The 19,291-nt window shown below is 34.8% G+C and overlaps 1 protein-coding gene and 1 long non-coding RNA gene across 2 annotated transcripts; one reads left to right on the forward strand and one right to left on the reverse strand.

Moving 5' to 3' along the window:
• Nucleotides 1-828: 828 nt before the first annotated feature.
• Nucleotides 829-10,390, forward strand: LOC128241282 (SCO-spondin-like). The gene is made up of 9 exons (XM_052958224.1): nt 829-922; nt 2,194-2,273; nt 3,527-3,595; nt 3,815-3,977; nt 4,363-4,485; nt 5,017-5,187; nt 6,053-6,223; nt 8,689-8,829; nt 9,978-10,390. The coding sequence occupies exons 1-9, from the start codon at nt 862-864 to the stop codon at nt 10,388-10,390; spliced, it is 1,392 nt and encodes a 463-aa protein (XP_052814184.1). The 5' UTR covers nt 829-861.
• Nucleotides 10,391-15,279: 4,889 nt separating this feature from the next.
• LOC128240181 (uncharacterized) lies at nt 15,280-17,292 on the reverse strand. The gene is made up of 3 exons (XR_008262077.1): nt 16,978-17,292; nt 16,037-16,169; nt 15,280-15,420 (listed from the first exon to the last, which is right to left on the reverse strand). It is a non-coding gene; the product is annotated as an uncharacterized LOC128240181 (long non-coding RNA).
• Nucleotides 17,293-19,291: the final 1,999 nt, after the last annotated feature.

The following is a 19,291-nucleotide window of genomic DNA, read 5'->3' on the forward strand; positions in this document are numbered from 1 at the left end:
CACTCTTACTCACTGATAAGATTTACCACAATTAATAATATTGTTTTAATATTCCAAAAAGTATAAATAAATGTCGCATAATGATTCTTATGAAGGATAATGAGTTTAAAAGACGGTATTTGTACCTTATGAGACTATAGTAGATCACAGTTAATATTTTAGCATTCACCAATCATTTAATATTTTTGCGCTTTCTGCTATTAAATACACGGTTACAATCTTGTTATCAGTAATAAATTTTCCATAAATGCATTATTTAGTAAGTAGTTAAAGGTTTATCAGTCAAAATTGATTTTGAATACGAGTGTCACTTTAAAATATGTTGTACGTAGATAAAGATTTGTACATGACATCCTTAACAAAAAACGGGCCAATGACATCTTTGTCACGATAACCTTAATTATTAGTAAGACAAGTGCACTTAGTTCAATCAACTAGATATGTTTGTGAAAATATGGTCAGTTATAGTTATTTGCACCTTTATGGTTAACGTTTCAATACCTCATTAATACATTTTAATACATTTGTCTCCAGAAATAAGAAAATAATAGTTTTTGTATTGCTTATATTGAAAATGCAAATATCTATAATACCATCACTAAATGTCAGACCGGGCAGCTGGAAACATTTTAGATTTTATGATATATAAATAATGCACAAGAACAAATTTCAATTCCTGTTTACGGTCTCACACGCATTTGACACGAAGGGTTACGATCTAGTTTTCCAAATAGCGGACATTGATGGCCTAGTTTCATTATGATAAGTGCGCTGATATAATGAAATTTCGAAATAAGTTTGTGAAATATAAGCAGATCTTATAGATAAAACTGGCAGACGCCGAAGGATCTGGATGGCAAGATGACATCTAAGGTCTTTCTCATTTGTTTTGTAGTGTTTACAGCGTTCCTCGTCCAAGTCGGTAAGTTCTTTGTAATGGTTTTATCAAAGTTAAAATCATTTCATAAAAATTCATTACAAATTATTAGGATTAAATTTCCTTCCTCGGCCAACAACGGCTTTTTTGCTTTACTCTCCGTTTTCGCTATTCTTTATCTAAAACCCACGGTATTTTTTTTCAAAAAAATTGAATAACATACAGAAACTTTGAAACACGAACAAAATGCTATTTTTACGGCATCAAACAAACCAAAATATGGGTAACTCACTGTAATGGAGTCAGGAAGGCAGGGAAAGAGGATAGATATTTAATTCCATATTTGAAGTGTCTATATCTTAAAACTGATTTAGGTGATAATTTTTATATGCGTAAAAAGGGTTTATTTTCCTCTTCGGGTTTTACTTGCCCATAGTAGAAATATTCCGGCGCGGTCAATCGAGAGTCTGCTTGCAGAAAACACTATATTGTTAAAGTGACTCGCTCATGGTTTGTAAAATGCACTTTGTTTAATTATGAAATAAAGTGTGGCGAATCATAAGGAGTGTTAAAACAAAAATACCAAAAGCTGTAACCATTCAGCGAATGATGATATTTGCTCAAATATCGTCTTTGAAGATATTCTTTGCAAAAGCGTTTATGACACGATTGAAAATTAGTTAACGCTGTGGTGTTGCGTGATTGGTTGATTGACATTATCACGTGATGTTATCAATGTGTCCTTAACAGGTCAACATATCCGCTACTTTTGTTAAAGTCCCGTAAGCCGTTTGGACTAGCCGGCTACTTTCCATTTTTTTCTTGACCTCACCGGCGTGGGTTCGAACCCCACTGAAACCAAAATACTTTTTTATGCTATAACTGTATTTGTTTTTGCAATTTCGATATCATTGAGTAAAATAATGATAGGAAAAGTGTTTTCAGATGCATTAACGGGAAAAGTAATTTTTGGTTCAAAAATATGAGCGAGTTTAAGAAATAGATGCTGCACCAACTAATAAAGTAATTGAAACTATACAAAAGCGCGAAACGTGGTTTGTATAATTTTATTCACGGGTACAGTTGGCGTATTAATTATTTTGAAGCCTATGTTCTAGGACATTGGACAATAAGTAGCGTGCCTTTCAGTGAACATCATTGTTTTTTATACGCACACTATTTACTTCACTTAAAGACCTCTGCCTGCTGGTTATCGCTCAGATAAGAAAAGTCGAAAATGAACAGAGAGGACTGTAAGTCGGTCGTCACAAAACCGTTTCAAAGATGGTGCAATATTAGATAAGATTGTGTTATAGAATGCTTGGAGTGTCTAAGATGCCAGAATGTGGAAGATCCGAAACATTGTAATACAACAATCCTATGCCAAAATGGACAGGTATGTATAAACACTAATTCGTCCAAGTAATGAAATGTTTGTTTACAGAAAGCGGTTGACATATATAGGCGTAAAATTCCGTTTATTTGAAAAAAAACAACAACGATCATATGACTATATAAATACACTCAAACATTAAAATAATAAATTATTGTTTTAGCACTTTATTCGAGTGGTTTTAAAACTTAGCATTGATAGTGTTGACATATATGCTCAGTATTTATTTTAAAGATCATATTTAGACAGATACTTCATCGCTTTTACCGGAATAATGTTTCGCTTGAGTTCCAACTTTGCAAAAACACATTTGCATAGACAATATCCCACCCTCGACGAGCTATGACTTGACATGAGGTCTTGCTCATCTTCTCATCTAGCTGACTTTGCGGATTATTTTCATACGACTCAAAATCAAGACTTATGCAGGATGTCATGTCTGATGTTCAGAGCATTTCTAGAACGTTGCAAAAAATATACGCATATACCGCCAATATAAGACATTTCCAAATGATCCCTTTAATGATGTTTGTTTGATCTGTTTTGTTACTTTGATTTCAAAAATCGGCTATATCAACACTGCAAATGTTGTTTATCACCGATGTGTTCACCCCTGCAGCTGTTATAAGAGCACCAAAAGTCTCTGTTGTCTAAACCATTGATTACGCCATTGTTCCAACTTTTATCGTCTATGTTATCACTTCTGAAGACGTTAGTCCCCTCGCGTAGGTTGCAGAATATGACGGCATAAGTAGTTCCCAGTAACCAGACGATATCTAAATAGTATACATATTACATAGTCTGTAATCTATATATAATTCCAAGATAATTATGATTTGCCAGAATCAAAGGAAATTATATGCATGTATTGTGCTTCTACGCATCATGCTTGGCACGTCTTACAAACCCTGAATCATTTCCTTGAAAAACTATGTAAAGTAGACATCTTAACAAGAGCAAGAATTCATATGAGTTTAAGTCAAAGTCAATGAAGGATATATATTGAAATACTACTCATCGTGTTTGTCACCCCTTTTTTCAATAAAACACTAGATAAATAGTTTGAACGTAACAACGGACGAACACGCACATATGACAATATAAACAAACCACCATTGTGACTCCTATATTACCCTTCAAAACTGGATATGCTAAGTCATAATAATGATAACATCATGATTATAGATTATATATGGTTTCGACGTGGAACATAAAGTACCCTTCCGAAGAAAACTATTCTAAACTGTTTTATACAGTCTTGCTACGTGAAAACAACTCAATCTGCACCAACAGTGTTGTTCGAGTTGGGATGCGAAAACAATCAGGTAAAACACTCAGTAAATGCATGGTTACTAATAATAACAAACTGTTGATTTTAGACGAATAAACATTTATCAAATTAGTAACATATCTTTGCTGATAGAAACTAGTAATTAAGCCGTTGATTGCATGTCTGATGACGGTAGTCATTTTAACGAAACTTTCTCATATAAACTCATAAAAGATTTACACTTGTCTTTGCTTCTTGCACAATCGTGATTTAGTATGATTTTAACGTGAAGCAATGCGGCACGGGGTCCCCAGCTGCGTCAATAGTTGGTAAACGTGAGGTATCGGCATCAATGGTCGGTAAACGTCAGACATTTTCCTGCCACGAGTGCTGTTCCGCCAACAACTGTAACGAGCAACTCTGTGCCCACAGGAAACGTAATCAATGGATTGTTGTTGTTTTTCTAAGAAATCGTAAATTAGATACATGAACTGCAATTATAGTATGCCTCTAAGCATTTCCGTGTAAGCTATATTAGTAATAGTTACTACACCCACTAACCACGTTTACTATTGAAATTATACACATTGTGCAATGCTTTATGTATACTTTCAATATATGATGTATTGGGTGCAGTTACTGTTTGCACCATATTCACAAGTACAATGGTTATATTAAACATCTTTGGAAGTAATAGACACGCTACGCATTGCACGGCAAGATTTCTGCCTAGATATTCACATTCTGATTTCAGAATTAATTCGTTTACGAAAGAAAAATGAAGAATACACACATGTACATAAATTGCGTGCATCATTTCAGCGTCGGCGTGCATAGATTCTGAAACTGTTGACTGCGCCCTAATGCACTCGCTTTTCAACGTATGTGCTGATATCCAACATGCGAAAAGCGTGTGTCCAAAGTTTTGCGGGCTTTGTACACTTGGTAGGTTTGTAATTGTTATTATGGAACGCCATTAGTCCCAATGGTATTGAGGGGCTGCAAACGCCGCGCGCGGGACCTTTGACTTTTATATATAATTCAGTATATCACAATTGTCAGTACACTGATCTATCATAACTGTGCATCATGATTTGATTTTGACACTAAAATAACGTAAACAAAATAAAGGAGGAAACTGAAAAGTGAAGAAATGCCAATTTATATTTGGTTTTATTCTTTGCATTTCTAATATTGTTTTGGTGGGTTAACAGAAAAAAGGTATGGACATTCAATTGTGTATAAAATTGAAAGTAAAAAGGTGCTTTACACATGATAGTTAGAGCGGTGAGTCTGTCGATTGGAGGATTAATTCTTTAATTCTTTTTATTGTATATCTTAAATATATTTGTTAAGCTTTTTGTTTCGTGTGTACTAATTATCAAGAGTCGCTGTTCGCAACATGGCTAACTTAAATGTCACATTAAATTTCCAATTAAACGACTTTCGTGGTCATCATCACTCTCTAAATTTAAGTCGATGGCAACTGGGCGAACTGGGGCGCGTGGTCAACCTGTGATGTCACCTGTGAAAATGGTACACAAGTGCGCATGCGTACCTGTACAAATCCTGTCCCAAAGAATGGCGGCTTGAACTGTACTGGACAAGACAGGCAAACCAGGATGTGTTCAAAGGATCTGTGCCCAGGTAATACACATGTCAATATTATTCACCGATAGTATCTTTCTTTCTCTCCAATATGTTATTTGGTGTAAGGTTTACCATGTAGTTTACTCTGTCAATGATTTCCAGGTTGAATATATAATATATAATAGAAATGTAATAATTTATATTTATATATTCTTTGCCCCTCACTCCATGCCTATTTTGATATAATTTCATATGCTTAAGTCAAACAAAGGATTGTTCTTCGCAGAATATGATTTCATTTATATTACAACAATTAAATAACTACACTGTTTTACAGCTTTATTATTTATCGTACTGATAAATGAGGAATTTGAACTACATAAACATAAACATTGTCACAATCTGCATATATGAGATATCTTGTAATAAACAACTATCGCCGACAAGTAAAAGGTTTCAACGGTACATAGCGTTGCTTTGTGTATAGTGTATGCTTAATAACAATTCAATCGTTACCAACAATATTTGCATGCTAAATCAGATATATCTTTTTATTATGGAATTATGTAATTTGTGATGGTCTTTGAACCGTCAACATCTGACATTGAATTTTAGGAGATAGACAAAAAAGATAACTTCATAGAACATTTTATCATGTCACTTGCACTCGACCAGGTTATGTCAGGTAGAGCATCAAGCATCAACTAAATAACAAGTTTTAGACGAATGAGTTATACGATACAATACAAATCTGTTTCAGGATCACTAGAACAACGGGCTCTTTCGTATATTCTTTCCCATCCTAAGCGTTAATCTTTTACTTTCTTTTACGCATGCTGTGAATCGAGTAAATCATTCGATAGTGAATAAGGCAATCCGTATACTTCTTTCATTTTGGTTAAAGTCCGATTGTTTTATCTAGTTCACGGTGGTTGGAGTGGATGGTCAGACTGGGGTTCATGCTCAGCCACGTGTGACGTGGGTATGTCCCAACGAGGGCGGTCCTGTACCAACCCCAAACCCGCTCTGGCCGGGGACTACTGCCCAGATGCCCAACAGGCATACAAGATATGTACTTCTAGTCCATGTTCCAGTAAGTATGTTTTATGAAGTTCCTATTACATAAATACCAGACACGAAGTTGATTTGGAATTTCTAGCAAGTTAGGACATACATCGTTTGTATAAACTAACTACAACACGAAATTTAATATCGCTTTGTTTTCTTGTACATTGAGGAATAAGTTATATATTATATCCATAATATCTGGCGAAAAAGTCAGAAACAAAAGCATGACCATATATATGAACTAGGTATTTATCTCTAAATTGAACATGAGTTCAATTAAGTTTGTCATTCTATCAATCTATTGCCTTGGCATAAATGGTAAGTTTAGATGTCAGATGACCCAATATTTTTTTATAATGTTGACATTATTTGAACGGAGATTGCTTGCTGATTGCTACTGTGTTAAACTAATGACGGCAAAACTCCATTATGTAAAAGTTATAACAGACTGTGGTTTGTTCTTTCATCTATAATCGGGCTTAAAATGACCAAATTTGCACTAGTTCAATGCACAACAAAACTCGTTGTATTGATATGATTCTTTTGTATGGTAGTAATATCCTGAAAAGCCTGGTCTGAACCGAAATATGATTCACGTGTAAATAAATACTTACACGAGACGAAATTACACCATATTAAAACCCGACCAAACACACACATAATTGAAATATCACACTTTAGACAAAGCAACACATATTTTGGTTTAAGATGCAAACGTCTTACAACATAACATAAATTACCCCGCTTTCCCATCACCAGATGCAGAACTTGAAAGTGTATACTTATTTCGGAGGAATAGAAGCGTATTGATAACACTTGATTAACAACGATTGTGAAAGTTATATCAACTTTTATTAATCAACTATTACGTATTTGGCGATATACAGAGACAATAGCAGTACCAATACCAGACAATTGAAGACAATATGTGCCAGAACTCGCTCAATATCGACCAAACTCGGCCAATATCAACAAAATTCGTCTTATATGAGTTTCCTCCGTTTTGATTGGCTAAACAACTCGCCTAATATAGGATTTGAGAGTTGGGCCATTTTCATTGGCTGTCGAAACTCGCCTAATATGAGAAATATACCGGAAATTATTTTTAAAGGTAGCCATTTTGTTTTTCGTTTTCCGACTGTTTTGAAAAGTTTGTGCTTCGTATAAACTTATTTGGAACACTTGAACCTATTGAATAATTGAACCACCTTGTACGGTTTGATATTACAGTTGTATTTAACCCGTTTGTGGACTATTACGATTTTGTACACCGACATAATGGACGACGAAGGTGAAACATTTGACTTTTTGGCAAATGATTTACGAATTTAAGACGAAAAGACATGCTTCCTTACTATGTACAGTGCTTTATTCATAAGTATGTGCAATGTCACTCTAAGGATGCATGTCAAAATCAGCAAAGCAAGTCTAGAAAAGCAGACACCATGAATGAATAAAGGATAAATACGGCTTCACTGTGAACTAAAGGTAAGTTATAAGAATGTTTTTTAACCAAAATGGTAACTCTCGGGCTCAGGCAAATACAGCTTACCTCGGACAAATAACTAGGCCAATATGAAAACACCTAATTAATAACATTATATTATAATATTAATCACTCTCTTTGGTACGATGTTGCGCGAGTGTGTGGTCTTGTGTTATGGGTGAAACCGGAGTATTCGGAGAAAACCCACTTGTACGGCATGGTGATCACTAACCAAACTCGCATGCGCCCTGGCCAGGAATCGAACCCGGGTGGCCTAGGTGAGAAGCGTGTGCAATAACCACTGCGCTTATCGGAAAATCATGTATTGGACATTGGATTGCGGAAATATCTGTGAGCTCGTTCTACGATATTGTATCGGAATTCAAAAGGATAAGATATCCCTAATACATTCAATAGCGTTATAAACGCTACGGGTTAATTATATCCGGGTGCATTCCTGAATTTAACAGTTTCAAATGAATACACCGTGACTTCTTACAATCTTTACGAATATTTGTTGACAACTGATCAAGAAACATCAAGAACTGTTTTACCAATACAAACTGACGTTATAACCCTCGAACAAAAACAGTGACAATTGGCTGAGATATTTTACTTAAAATAGTGATTTTCTATAAATAACAGATCCTTTTTTATAAGCAGTATATTCATCATGGCGAGTCCCTTGTGTAACCGATGTGTATAAAGCGGCACTTATACTGTCTCGCTATAGAGCTAGTTTTTATAGCGACGAGATAGAGTGTCCGCTTCCAGAGCAAGAGGTCGTGGGTTCGAACACTGACAGGTGCACATAGCAATTTGTGCAGTCTGTTACATTAGTTGGTTTAGTATATAAACGCAAAAAGTTCTGTATTGCTTTCGTTGTTTTTAATATAGGATACATAAGCACGATTACTTGATTGATTTATCTATTACTTGCAATCTTTAAAAGTACAGCAATTCAAACGAGCTGACAATTGAAATGAGAAGTAACGCAGTTTCAGCTTGGATGACCTGGGGCTCGTGGACGTCATGTAGTGTGACGTGCGGGGCTGGCCTGCAACGTCGATACCGGAACTGTACGTCGACGTCGTCTATACTCGATAAGGGCTGTGCGGGAAATAACGAGCAAACAGAGACGTGCAGTAACTCAACATGTAAATATAACAAACAGTCATCCTTGTTTTCCCGGGCATTTCACTTAGTGCCGTTAGATGGCCATTACTCTTTTGACCAACAAAATGATGAACACATGTCTATGTTTATTTCAAATATAATATAAGTATCTATCATGTGTTTCCGGTACGGATAGAAATACCCGACCCGAGGAAACGCGCGAAAACCGGTAAAGAGGCTTGTCGAGTTACCGGCCACGCAGCGTGCCCGAGGGTCGGATTTTTCGATCTGGACCGGGAAAACATGATTGATATTTTTTCTTGCATATCTAAAATTATCAATTTGTGGAAAAAATGATGTAGAAATCGAGCTTTTGTACATTTCACCAAAAAGCGCGTGCGACGTTGTTTACTGACGCCAGAAAGCGTTGTAATTTTAAATAACTAAAAATCGTGTAATTTACGATTATTTATTTTAAATTTAAGTTTAAAGTTTTGCATACATATATATTTGATAGCGCTTTATTAAAATGGCATAATATGTTTTTATAAACCATGCAATAAAAGAAATAAGAAGTGGCGCGTTGTTGCGCGTAACTCATCTTACATGGGGGGTGTAAGATGGGTTTTTCCAGCACTGGTCACATGACCGGAAACACACGTCCGGTATGCAAGAAAACCTCTTCTTCATATTTACTTTTGACATAAGTTGCATGTTATGAATTCAGTATTGGTTTATAATTAGTTACTCTTTTGTTGATATTTTAAGGAACGATGGCATTATTTAGCATGCGGTTTGAATGCAGTGAGACAAATTGAAATCCATATAATGTGCTAACGCTTTTTGGAAATTTCCCTCCTTGCTGTAGGGCAAAACCACATGGCGCAAATGCAAATAACCTTTACATCTAATATTACTTTTCATGAACCTTTATGGATGATATACGTCTGTTAAAAAAGAAATCGTGTCATTAACAGATCGTCGTAACAAACTGATCTACTGTATATACATAATAGACAAATTGTATTCTCTTTTCTATAGACGATATATAAACCTGTTTCGTTATCCCTAAAACTCAAGACCATTAGGTGTTCTTCTACGAGATGTTTAAAAATTGCACATACATGTATACGAATACAGTACATCTATAACTGTATTTTTAATCAATTGCGTACAGGTGAACAGGTGGCCTTCAACGCTTATGGCCACCAAGTACTGGCTGGAAATATCATCACCTTTACAACAGTCATCCTGAACGAAGGGAACGCGTTCAATAAGACATCAGGACTTTTCACGGCGCCTTTCAGTGGAAACTACTTCTTTTCTGTACAAATATGTGCACAAACCCAACAAAATATTTATTTTAACATCAGGAAAGGCAACGCGGACATGTCTACCATGACGTACCTCACCTCAGCCTATGATTATGATTATCATAGTAACCCATGTGGCACCTCATCTGTTGTCACCAAACTCCAGGCGGGTGACTACGTGTGGGTTTACATGCATGGTGGTTCAGCGTATCTTTATGAATCAGGAACAAGCTGGTGGTGTTCCTTCACCGGCTCACTTCTCCACTTGTCTGGCTGATAAAAATGTGGTCCGTTTTCGTGAATGTTCAAACAATTATTAGTATGGTTTTCCTTATGCAATTGTTATATGATGTGGTTAAACCCCGCTTTAATTTGTATGTTTATGATCTTCATTTCTGTATATAGATGTAAAACAGTATTCTTTATAATCTGTAATTATAGGTGGAGTAACTAGTATAAATTGAACTTTTACTGAATAAAACGGGTGTGGTGAAAATAGTTCTGGGCCAGTATTCAATATTGAACTTATCCTTATCCTTAGACATGCTTCAGTGATTCCATTCAGCCTATTGGTCAGCTAAATATACAGGCCAATCAAAACACTTAGTTTCTAATCTTAAATTTAAGTTCAATCTAAGTTGCTTATTGAATACGGCCCCTAGGTCTGGTGTTATTCTTTATGATTTATTATTTGACAGTTCTGTTGATTGAAAATGTATTGGTCTTTGTTTTTATAAGTAAGGGTAAACTTTTTTCCCAACTGATGATACGCGGATGCGAGTAATTGAAGGGTAGTAATGGCTCAACATACGCACCTCAATTTTAATATTGAACAAATGTGTCTGTTTGTGGTTATAGTGATACATGTACTGAGATTTCGAAGCTATTTCCGGCGAACAACAAACACCTAACTAGTTTATAAGGACAATGTCCGAGGGTACTGACAAGCATTTTCCACCAAAACTGTCATTACTACAATTTAAAGTAAAGGGCAAAATACAATAATCAAGATTATACTGTGATGTTGTTTCACAAAGATAAAGGGGTCATATTAGTCGTAATTTGTCGATGGCATTAGAAAATACATACATGGCACTTCCAAGAGAGCAGAGAATGCCCAATAACACTGTCAATATCAAACATGACAATGACAGTATACCACACAGATAATTCTGTTCAGGTATCATCTTCAGTATTTAAACTATGTAAAAAGCTATACAAAATGAGAAATATAAAATGTGCCCGTCCACGAAAGTACAGTTAAACTCAATACGGAATGTGTTTTTCTATAAAATGGTTGCACATCTTGAACCGCTAAGTCCAAAACAACATTCTTGGAAAACCTTCAAACAAAAAATCGCAAAACAATGTATGTGTGTTTACATACAGATCAATGACAAACATGGCGTCGACATGTACATAAATGGTCATTTTGTGTGCGTTTTCTTGTAATGTATAAGGTCAATACTTCCAGACATTCTTTTGTAAATACTTCAAAGTGATAAGTAGCATATTAGACAATGCCATACATAATGAGTTTGACTGGTCCTATTAAAAATGAATTTTCTGTCAATAGTACGGAAACGTTTTGGAACCATCAAATTTGTTCGCAAATCATTTTGCGTAAAAAGAATATTTACATTAAGGTATGCCGTCCAAATTATAATACAACCACGTCTTTCTGCTGTCTTGTTTTTTCGATGTACATGTAAAACAACACAAAATTGATAATATGTTGTAGAATTTTTGATGTCCAAATAGCGCTTCCATAGTTACTTTAACCGTGATGATTTTATTTTTCCCATCACTCAATTGTAAAATATTTTAACCGACTACTTGGCAAACACACGAGAGGCATACACACACTTTACTCCTAGAATACATCGAAGATAAATGAGTTCAATAAAACAACTTGGAACGCCGGAAAAAAGTTATGAATATATAGTGTAAACTTTTTTAGCTAATTTAAATGACCGTTTTCTTCGTAATTCAAATCATATGGTATGTATATATAAATATTCAAGGTATGTAGTTCAACCAATAACGTTTTTTTTGTATTACAGAATATGAATAACAAACTTTTTTAAATATAGCAAATATAAGGGACTAGACACCAAGAGAAAATTGTTCAAAACTTACATAAAATTTGTTTCGTTGTGTACAACGAATCGAATCTTATTTACTGATGCAGTTTTCACGTATTTTTCCAATTCGAAATTTAATTGGTTTGTCTACCACGTAAATTCCAGTAAATTTTAGACACACGTCGGTTTATGTATCTGTACTAATCACGTGACTTTGACATGCTAAATATACACAATATAAACTTGGAAACCAATATGCGATATTTTTAAACGGGTAAAATCAGCTGAGATGGTGACGGATGTCCTTTTTATCATGTAAATTGATGTAATATCGACCACATACTAGCTCGAATTAAAAAAAAAATAAGGCTTGTTTTGAGTAAATACTATATTTGCCGATTTTGGAACAAGCTGCAGCCAATTGTATAAAAGTTGGTTAGATTTAACCGCTGGTTAAAGTTGTCCAGCGGTTAACTTTAACCAAGTTGGCCATTTTATCCAAACCGTTTATCCGTTTGTATAAAGGCAGAAAATGCGGCGGCTAAGTTAACCAACTTGGACAACTTTAACCTAACCAAAACTTCATAAAAATACCTACAATGCACTGGTAAAACAAGGTTCCGGTCAGTGCGTGTTTACCGCATTTTTCTGTTAACATCATAGACTTGTTTGGCATATACAACGACATTACGAAAAGGTTGTTGAATTTTAATGAAAAAAAATACCCATCAAATCCATTACACATCCAATATCCATTAAGTAGCGTAAACATGTACCTATTACTTTAATATACACCAATATATAGGGCTTATGGTGTACCTTTGAAAATGAAAATGACAAATGAAAATCTAATATATCATGGTACAGTAAACTTAGTACCAATTTAATAAAATCGCACTTACCTATTTCAAGTGCATATTTCCTCTTTATAGAATTTTGTGCATCGGCAGATTTAATGACAAACTTCATTAAATCTGCCCAGCATATTAAAATGGTAAATATTCAACCAAATACCTGAAAAAACTGTCAACAATGTATACGCTCCTTCTGTCAAAAATAGTTTGATAAATATTACACATGCAACATCTCAACGGATAAGCTCATTCCGGAAACAGGGGTATTTAACTTTTAATGTGCACAATATTGTTGATATTGCATCAAATAAAAATGCATGAGCATGCAAACATCATTCATATAATCTTCTTTAATATACCGTAACAAGTTTTAAGTGAATACCAGTTGCCAATAAATTGTATTTGCTAACCCGAAATAAAAAGTGTCACTTTCATTAAAATGCAATGGCTTCGTCCATTTAAGTGTGTGTTTTTTGTAGAAGATGCCATCTACGGAATGTATAGTCAGTTTCAACTTTGTCCTTGAAAAAATCAAATGAGTTTTGTATGGGACCATTCCTTTTGATACTAATTTAATATATTTATCTTGTTTTTTATATGTTGACATTATATGTTATTCAAAGTTGACATTAAAACGTTTAGTTTTATATGTTATTCAAATTAGTATTATTATTCAAATTTAAACTCATTTATATTATAAGTGACTTTTGGTATCAGTATCAGTACAGAGAAATTATTAGTTTACAATTTAACCCTCTCAGCATAATACAATGTATTATTAATAACTTATTCTCTATATGGCCTTAGATAAACCATTGCGTGAATTCATTTCCACTTACCAGGACCACAAAATCAACAGATATGAAATATAATTTATTTTCTTTATTTTCATAAAACTATGTAAATAAATTCAAAGTCAGTGTGTAACAACACACACATGTATTTAAGATTAATAAAATCTTTAATGTTAGTGTTGAAGAGACATGCAAATTTATTTTACAAAAAACAAGTCAATAAAACCACACTCTAGCAATAATGTATTTAATTTATCATATTTGTTATAAGATTTTTTTTTAAACCAACCATTCATCATTTATACAAAATGTTCGTTACTATCCCCCCCCCCCGCCCCTTCGAAGAAGAGGGGTATAGGGTTATATGGTCATCAAACTTGACATGAAGGTTGGGTCTGACCAGTAGATGACCCCTATTGACTTTGGTGGTCATCTGGTCAAGGTCAAGGTCACAGTAACCTTTAACGCATAAAAGCTAACAAATCTTCTCCCAGTGAAATCTCAACAATGCCTGAATCTATGATCATCAAACTTGACATGGAAGCTGGGCTTGACCAGGAGATAACCCTTATTGATCTTAGGAGTCATTGGGTCAAAGATCAAGTTCACAGTGACTTTGAATGTGAAAATGTTTCAAATGATAATTCGACAATGCCTGCACCCATGGCCCTCAAACTTGTCTTGGAGTTGTGTCTGACCTGTAGATGACCCCTTATGATTTTAGGGGTCATCGGGTTAAAGGTCAAGGTTACAGTGACCTTGAACGAAAAAAGCTTGTCTGTGTGATAACTTGTCAATGCCTGCACCCATGGTCCTTAAACTTGACATTTATATTTTTGGTGACCAGCTGATGACTCCTATGGGTTTTGAGGTCGTAGAGTCAAAGGTCATGGTCAAAACACTCTCTATCCTCAAACATTGAATGGTCATAATCTTAAAACTGCCTCAACGGCATCCAATGTCAGTGACAAATCAGCTGTCATTTCGGTCCATGCAAATTTCATACAATTGTCAATATAATCCTGACAACATGGCGCTCAAGGGGGGGGGGGCATAATGTTTGACCAACATCTTTTGTAAAAACTATTTTTACAGTAAATGCAGTCCTGTGTCAATATAATTAATGTCAAATACTGTTGTTTATTTTCCAATTCAGCCATTAACTGTCAAATGAATAGTTTACAAAGAAAATCATTAAGAGTGAAATTTAAATATAAAATGACTATTTTGGTACATTCCAATTAAAAACAATAATCAAACTAAACATTGTTTCAACATGACAAGTGGTATTTATTATTTCTTTTATATAACACTCCCCATTAGTATGATAATTTGAATTGCAAGAAAAAGATCTAAGATATCAAATTTGATGGATAATATAATAATTAACAATAATCATTTTTTATTTAACCCTTTCAATACAAGATAGGACGTTGACAATTAAGCCCTCTGGGAGCAGCAATTTGAAACGTTTTCTATTCCTCTCATGAACTTTTAAGTTCCTGTTTGTGGTGTTTCCTAAAACAGGAGTCTGTCAGATGAACTTGGTCATCAAGTGGCTAGTACCGCTACACTCTGAAGAATAGTAAAATGAATATTTTAAATCATAACAATCCTGTATGTGCGTTTAAATAGGCATTTGAACATATTTTAAAGGTAGATGAATGATATTTTGCCAATGAAGGGAACGCCCCTTTAAAACACCATGAAAACTAAACTATATAAGTTACAAGAACTGGAATGTCAAAACATGATTTTAATGCAACAGAATGCAATTTGGTCTCTATAGTACTCAAATGTTCAAATTTAAACTATTTAATAAGCAATAAAGCAGAAGTATAAAAATCCATGCTTTACATTTGAATGTTCCTGTAAAACTTTCCCTTAAGTGGAGTATTCAAGACAATTTGACATCAGGCAGTCAAACAGACTTACAAACAGATATTCAACATATTACCCATAACATGTGATTGGGTAGGCATTCTTAATAATTCCTATTAAGTATTGCTCTCACTTTATTTTATGATATTTATGTTCATTGTTATCAATGAAGGTTGAATTATGAAGAAGCCAATTATTATATATAAATATAAATGTATTTTCTTTTATTCAAATGACTGTACTGAGTATACTGCTATATTTACTGAAATATGTTTTCAATTTCACAATATAGTTTTGTTAACAATCTAACCTGATAATGCTATGTATATCCTTACTGCTCGTGAAGTATTAGATCTGGTGTTGGTTCCATTCCCTGCTGTAGCAGACATGTGTAGAACTTATCAACACTGGTTCTTCTGACTTTGGATGGTAAAACCACTCAACTGAAACATACATTTATTATATACAATAAGAGATAAATAATGTATCTGTCTTTTTATCTATAACATGTTATTTGCAGGATACAGTTAGGTCTCAAATCACAAATAGCTTACATTTAGTCATTTATATCACGCACGCAAGCACGCACGCACGCACCCACACACACATGCACACACACTTCTTTATGTGTGGTGAGAGTGGTCTAGTGGTACAGGTGTCCGCCTCTCATCCAAGAGGTTGTGGGTTCGATCCCCACTAGGGGTACTTTCTCATGGCCTCTCAAAAAGGACACAGTACTGGTTTCTGCCCAGGAAACGGACTCGAGAGTGATCTTATAAGCTATCAGCTTTCGTCTCAATCGAGCTAAAATAAATTAGTATAAACCAATAATATAATTACATACTACTGAACAGTAGCAATTATCCTCCTGTGTGCCTCAACCAGGGTGTATTGAAAGAAAGTTGGAGAAATAGACTTTAGAATGGGTAAGATTCCTTGAAAATGACGTCATAGCAGTCAACTTCTCAATGTTTACACGCGGTTTAGTTTGATTGTAAATATGTGGAAATGAAACAAAATATGTTTAAAGCGAGGGTGTATCTATACACAGTAAGGGCGAGACCTGCAAGCAAGTGTTGGTCTCGACCCAGAGTCGTGACTAGTGTAAGATTATGGAATATATATGCACACAATAAAAAGGTAAATATCGTTCTCAAAATGCAGCTTGTTGTCACTGTTTTTGTTTCAAGATTCCTTGGATAAGTTTTATGCATAAATTGGGTCACAAATAAGAAATTGTTTTTTTCTTACCTCTAAATTCATCACTGTCATGGATATCGATGTTATACCATTTGTTTTTTATTTAGGCAGAGTCCATGTGTCTGTAAAATCGTTGAAATAAGTTTGGAATCGAGCTTGTTTATGTCTGGTCCGCCATCTTTGTTTTGGATAAGTCAGTTAACCATACTCCCAGTGGTCGGTTAAATATTGTCCAAAAGTTAGCCGAATCACGCGCTGGTTAGGATAACTTATTTTTTATACAATCGGTTTACGGATAACTTGACCAAACCAGGGAGATAACCAAAAGATAACCGCTGGTTAGGACTTATCCACGTTTATACAATTGGCTGCTGGTGTCTAATCTCATTAAAGCGGTATTTAGAAAACAAACTCTTTCATAACTCCTTAATAGCGAACAAAACAATAAGCCTAATAAACAAAACCTGAAAGAGACAGACCTGAAGACAATCCTTTAAAAATCTTTGCCATTTCTAAATTTGCCCCACATACAGTCATCTAAAGCAAATACATTACATAAGCCGGAGATACAGATTCACACTCCTCAATGCATTATACAACCATTTACCGACATTCACCTAACATGGTCGCTTTGAATTTGTCCGTTTCAAAGATACTTGGATGTCGTGGTCCACAAATGCATAACAATTATATACATTAAGGAAGCGTTTTGTAGTTAATCTTTTGACCCCGAATCGTCGGGCCAAATTAGACATTTAGAGAAACAAAGACAATTTACAAACACGAGACAAGGATGACCCACGTGCCTTCTACGGCATTCTTGTCACCAACGTCAATCATTTAACAAACTTCTAGTTCCTGCATAGCACGAAAGGCAACTGATGACTGTATATGGAAGTTCCAAACGTCGATGAGTGCTCGAACAACAAAGTATCCTGTCTAACAATACAATCTAGGGATGGTCAAACAAGCCAGAGGTCGACACTTCATGTCGCGAGGATAACGAACTTTTAGACAGAACAGTGGCACACAGCTTTGATGTCGCTCAAAGACCAATGTCATAAAGGACAGTCTATGTATCATTTATGCCGATCAAATAACTAACTTTTGGAAAGATCATTGACATTTAGGGAAATATATATTATCTATATCGCTTTTGGACTTTTCGAGCGAAAACGGCCGTCGAGAGATGAATATGTTGAATATCTAATGTATGGATGTTGCCGATATGTCGCATCTTTTTCAAAGGGATGTACGTTAATATTACGAAGCCATTGGCTTTTTGATGTTGCTGTGTTTACAGAATACCTACGATAAATGTATTATCGTGGATCTACAAATATCAGTTATTTCTCCTTTGGAATGGTCAACAAGAGAGAGAGAGAGTGGTGATATAAACTGGCTTACCCAAACAGTTATGATAGAAAGGGTGCGCAACATTTCATGCGTGTGTGTATAACCTTTTGTGCACTAAAGATTTTGGCGACTATCAGTAAGCCTACACGACTACAAATTTACTATTCAGATGTTGTAGAAGAAACTTTGTTGCTCATGTACACATTATTAAAACAAGAAGCATGTTGATATATAGAAATAATTATATGATGAATAACTACAGAACAAGCTCAGTAGCCAAAAGTTTAAACTTAAACCCCATTTAATTGCACAGGGTTAACACAAGTCAGCGGGAACAAAACATGACAACAATATTAATTATGATGTCAACGCTGCAGTTTCTCAAACGAAGAACTGTTTTGATTTCACATAATGGTTGATGATACGTTTCCATGCTCATTAGTTTTTTTACGTTGAAAATATACAATTATTTTAAAGGTTATAAAAAAGTATTTCCTGTAATAAAGATATAGCTTTTAATCTGGAACTATTGTGTCAAAAATGTTCGATTAATATGTGACACAATCGAGTATTTTACTGTCATTTGTTTTGCAAAGCATGGGACCGTTAGAAATACAATAATTTTACCTTCGTCCATACCGCTAATACTTTTTGGCTCGGGACGTTTATCATAAAAGTACTTGGGGTTTACCTATCAGTTTATTATTATTTGTTTAACTATTAAGTTTCCTCAAGTTCATGCATACTTTGATACGATTTACCATTTACGTTTTTACTTATTCGGGATTGTTGGGATAAGAGTGAGGTTGTGCACACAAACTGGTTTAAACCCCCAGTAAACTTACATTTTACTGACCGTTCCAAAGCGGTACCTAACAATCCTTGAAAAACACACTTAGTTTTTTTTAAATAGTATATATATGCACTGTGTTGTTAGTGGAGTGTTGTGCTGTATTTCTTTCTTGTTTGTGATTGTGTTTGTTTTTGTGTTTTATGTCTTTGGCGTTTA

This window comes from Mya arenaria, chromosome 7, assembly GCF_026914265.1.
Source record: "Mya arenaria isolate MELC-2E11 chromosome 7, ASM2691426v1".
Taxonomy (NCBI): Eukaryota; Metazoa; Mollusca; class Bivalvia; order Myida; family Myidae; genus Mya; species Mya arenaria.